This window comes from Protobothrops mucrosquamatus, unplaced genomic scaffold (assembly GCF_001527695.2).
Source record: "Protobothrops mucrosquamatus isolate PMUCROS unplaced genomic scaffold, P.Mucros_1.0 scaffold187, whole genome shotgun sequence".
NCBI classification, from domain to species: domain Eukaryota; kingdom Metazoa; phylum Chordata; class Lepidosauria; order Squamata; family Viperidae; genus Protobothrops; species Protobothrops mucrosquamatus.
In genome coordinates, this window is record NW_015386545.1 from 366,007 (window position 1) to 369,809 (window position 3,803).

The 3,803-nt window shown below is 40.7% G+C and overlaps 1 protein-coding gene across 3 annotated transcripts in view; it reads right to left on the bottom strand.

The window, feature by feature from the left end:
- KCNT2 (potassium sodium-activated channel subfamily T member 2) overlaps nucleotides 1-3,173 on the bottom strand; it is a 185,323-nt gene extending 182,150 nt beyond the window's left edge. For all 3 annotated transcript variants that reach the window (XM_015813744.1, XM_015813743.1, XM_015813742.1), the window contains exon 1: nucleotides 3,024-3,173. In XM_015813744.1, coding sequence (XP_015669230.1) covers nucleotides 3,024-3,118 — 95 coding nt within the window. In that variant the 5' untranslated portion in view covers nucleotides 3,119-3,173. The remainder of the gene's footprint in view (nucleotides 1-3,023) is intronic.
- Between the last annotated feature and the right edge of the window lie 630 nt (nucleotides 3,174-3,803).

The window sequence follows — 3,803 nt, forward strand, 5'->3', positions numbered from 1 at the left end:
TGATATAACCCTCTGGTTCTCATGGTTAAGCTTAGCCATTCTTAACCATCTTTCTAATAAACCACAACACAGTAGATGAACTCAACCAATGAGTGATCCAAGGAGGATTAAAATTTTACCTGGATTTAGTAAACAATCATAAATGTATGTTTACTAGAATTCTTGAAAGAATGACCATCAGATTTTCTTAGCTGGAGATGTAAAAAAAAGTGAGGGTTCATAGATCTATATATGATATGGTCATGTAATCAGTACTTTTTAAAATATGGCATTATACTCATGGGAAAATCTTTAAATGTTAAAGATGTTAATGTGATTTTGAATTACATATATCCACCCAGAGTCACCCTATTAGTGAGACAGGCAATATATAAATTTAATAAATAAAAATAAAATAAATATACCAAGATTTGCAATCTGAGTGTATATGGTTGCATCATGCATAGAGGTCATTAAAAGAAACATATCGAGAAATTGGAAAAATAATATTACAGAAGTAATGCTTTTGGAAATATGTAACTTATCTATTTTGGAAAAGCCAATACTCTTTACTAATCAAAGGATGAAGCAACCTGTAATATTTTGGCAGAGACTGTATATTTTGCAATAATATTTTGCATTTGATTTTACTATAGTACCATATGTCACTATTGATCAATCAAAGGTAGATTTTACTTTTTTTTCTCCTTTTCTTTTTCTGTTTTCTATCAGTTTTTAAAGTTAAGTTTATATTTTACATTTTTTCTACATTTAAATAACTTTTTAAAAATTAAAAAAATTGTTACCAAAAACTGTAGATGTGCAGAAACAATTCTATGCTCAAAGCTTAGACTTAAAATGTGCTCAGAGGCCACTTCCAACTTCAAAGAGAGGAAGAAAACTGGAACTAGCCACACTTACTAGAGGGTGGAGGAAGTCAACACAGTGAGTGATAATTTGGAACCCTGATCATGACAGGAGGCAATATTTATACTTCAGCACATTCAGGAAAGGCAATGGTGGTATTCATCCAGATATTATGAGAAATATAATAGAAAAGAGCTTGTTGTAGAGCAGTGGTTCTCAACCTGTGGGTCGGGATCCCATTTGGGGTCGATCGACCATTTCATGGGGGTCGCCAAAGAAGGCTGTCCGCCATTTTTTTTGTCTGCCATTTTTTTTGTCCGCCATTTTTTTCCCCTTTTCCGGCGGGTGCCTTACCTCCCTTGGGCTGGGCCAGTTGGTGGTCAGCCTGCTCCGTCTCTGTCGCTTGCCAGCTACGCCTCGGCCAGCGCAGGGGGCGGAACCACACATGTGCGGCGTTCCTGGGCAGGGAAAGTCCTCGACTTACGACCGGTTGGGTAGTCCTCGACTTACGACCGGTTTAGTCCTCGACTTACGACCGGTTTAGTCCTCGACTTACGATCGGTTTAGTCCTCGACTTACGATCGGTTGGGGTCACGGCATTAAAAAGGTTGAGAACCACTGTTGTAGAGGCACTTTGTGTCACTCAAACATTAGATAATCTTGAGATGTCACAGAATCATCCATTCAGTTTTGTAATTTGCTCTGAATGCCCTAGCACACCTATTTCCTAGTAATATGCAATAAGCAACACATTCAGAAAAAAAGGTTTGACATAATTATGATTTTCCTAAAGTCAAAAAATAAGGCCAGAAGACCCAACTCATCCTGGAATAAGCTACCCTTTATTGTATCTAATAAACACGTGCATGGATATTTTATATTACATATTAATGTACACCTGTATTAAAATACACTATAAAAGGTACAAATAATCTAAATTATTAAAATAATATAAAAGGCTGCATATGTTTAAATCTAGCAGCACAGTGAGAAAATTTAAGACAGTTCTTTATCTTTTCTGCTGGAACCAAAAAGGAATCAATATTTATTTCAAGAAAAATACATTAAGTTGCACATACATTGTAGCTCCGGCTTTTACCAGTAAAAGCGATTCAGCCATAAGCCCAGAATGTTAGCCCATCTAATTAATATAAAAAAGCAAAATGGAACAAAGTATTGCTGGACATTATTTAGTTCCATCAGGCAGCTGTAGTACAATGAACCCAGTAATTTGTTAGGAAAGACCTGATCCTTCATCACTGACAAAGCTAAGTAGATGTAATTTCTCCATATTTATTTCCAGCCTCTGGTTGGAAGATCACCAGAGCCTAATAAAAGAATGCAAATATGTTTAAGAGAAGCTTCCAAAACTGACTTTTTATTTTTTTAGAAATGCCTTACTTATATAAATGTTCATTATTTTTTTTCAGAGAAAGGACACGTGATGCTAAAGCAGCATGCTTAGCACGGTCGTGCATTTCAGAAAACCTACACAGACAGGGAGAGAATCATTACTAGCAGATTAACCTTTTCTTTCAAACAGGAAGGAAATTTAACTGATATTGATGTCTTTTCCAAGAATTAAAGGACTAGTGAATATCAATCTCTCTTCAGACATAACAGCATGTGGAGAAGTAGGAAACACCCAAGAAAAAAGTGAGGTATAAGAGGACATGGCCATTGGATAAATAAAGAATAGTGGAGAAGAAGAGAGCTAACTCACAGAAACCCATATTAGTAGCAATTGCATACATACATACTATGTAGGCAAATTGCATACATACATACTATGTAGGCAAAACCATGCTTGTTCAGGTGTATTCATGCCATACATACTTCTATGCACATTATATACCCGCGGCATATGTATGAATTGACAACAGATACAAATATGTAGAAGTAGCCTGTGCTTTGTGTACAAATGGCTGAAGAATAAGGGGATCCATAAAGGTTAGGAAATAAATTACCAAAATTCATCCTTAGGCATATACAGTATGAATATTATGGCAAGACAGATGCACTCCAGAATTATACTCCTTCTGAAGCCCTTGCAATGTAGAAGAAATAGAGCCACACGTTCCTTATTTCTAGGAACACCCCATGCTACACGCATCATCACTTCCCCCCTCCCCTTTCTGTATCTTTCTTTGCACGAATGCTTCACCTCGCCTACTCACCTCTCGTCGTTCTGCCATCCCTGATCTCCCAGTAGCAAATCCCGGAACCTGTATCTTGGAGGAAGCGGAGGAACCTCATTCTCCAGGTCTACCATCCTGAAAGGGAGAGGAGGGTAAAAGCACACTCCTCACAGGGTACTAACGGCAGCAGCAGCAGTAAGAAACAAGATAACACGGGGACCAAAAAACGAGACTTAGCCCGTGCTTAGAGGAGGACCCAGGCTACGATGCGACTAAAGCTCTCTTGCCTTTTCGCACAAGCGAGCATGCAAAATCTGTTGCACCTGCTGGCAAAGTTATTTAAAAGCTGCCCCCCTTCCTTCTTTGCAACCTCTATCGCAACAGGAGGCAGAGGAGGGAGGGGGCGCGCGCACACGCACCGCAGCCAACTGGCCAGCGTCTCCAGATGCACGCGCAGGTCTCTCAGCCTGCCGGGATCGACAACAAAGGGTTGCCTGCCGCTGTTCTTGCCATCCTTCCCCGGCCATGCAAATGTCGTTTGGAGCTGCCGCTGAGAGCTCAGCCAATCGGGATTGGCCCTCAGGAGCACAATAAGGTGACGTACCGGGAACCTCGCCTTCTCCACCAATAGCCTTTCCTCCTCGTTAATATTCGGTGGCTGGAAGAAGGGTTCTCTCTCCGGCCGGAGAAGGGGCGCAGATGGGGGTGAATGGAGATAACCCGGAGAGCCGAGTGACAGGTGTGCCCGCCTATAAGGTGGCCCCTTGAGTGACAGGTGCGCCGTCTGTAAGGTGGCCCCTTGAGTGACAGGTGCGCCGT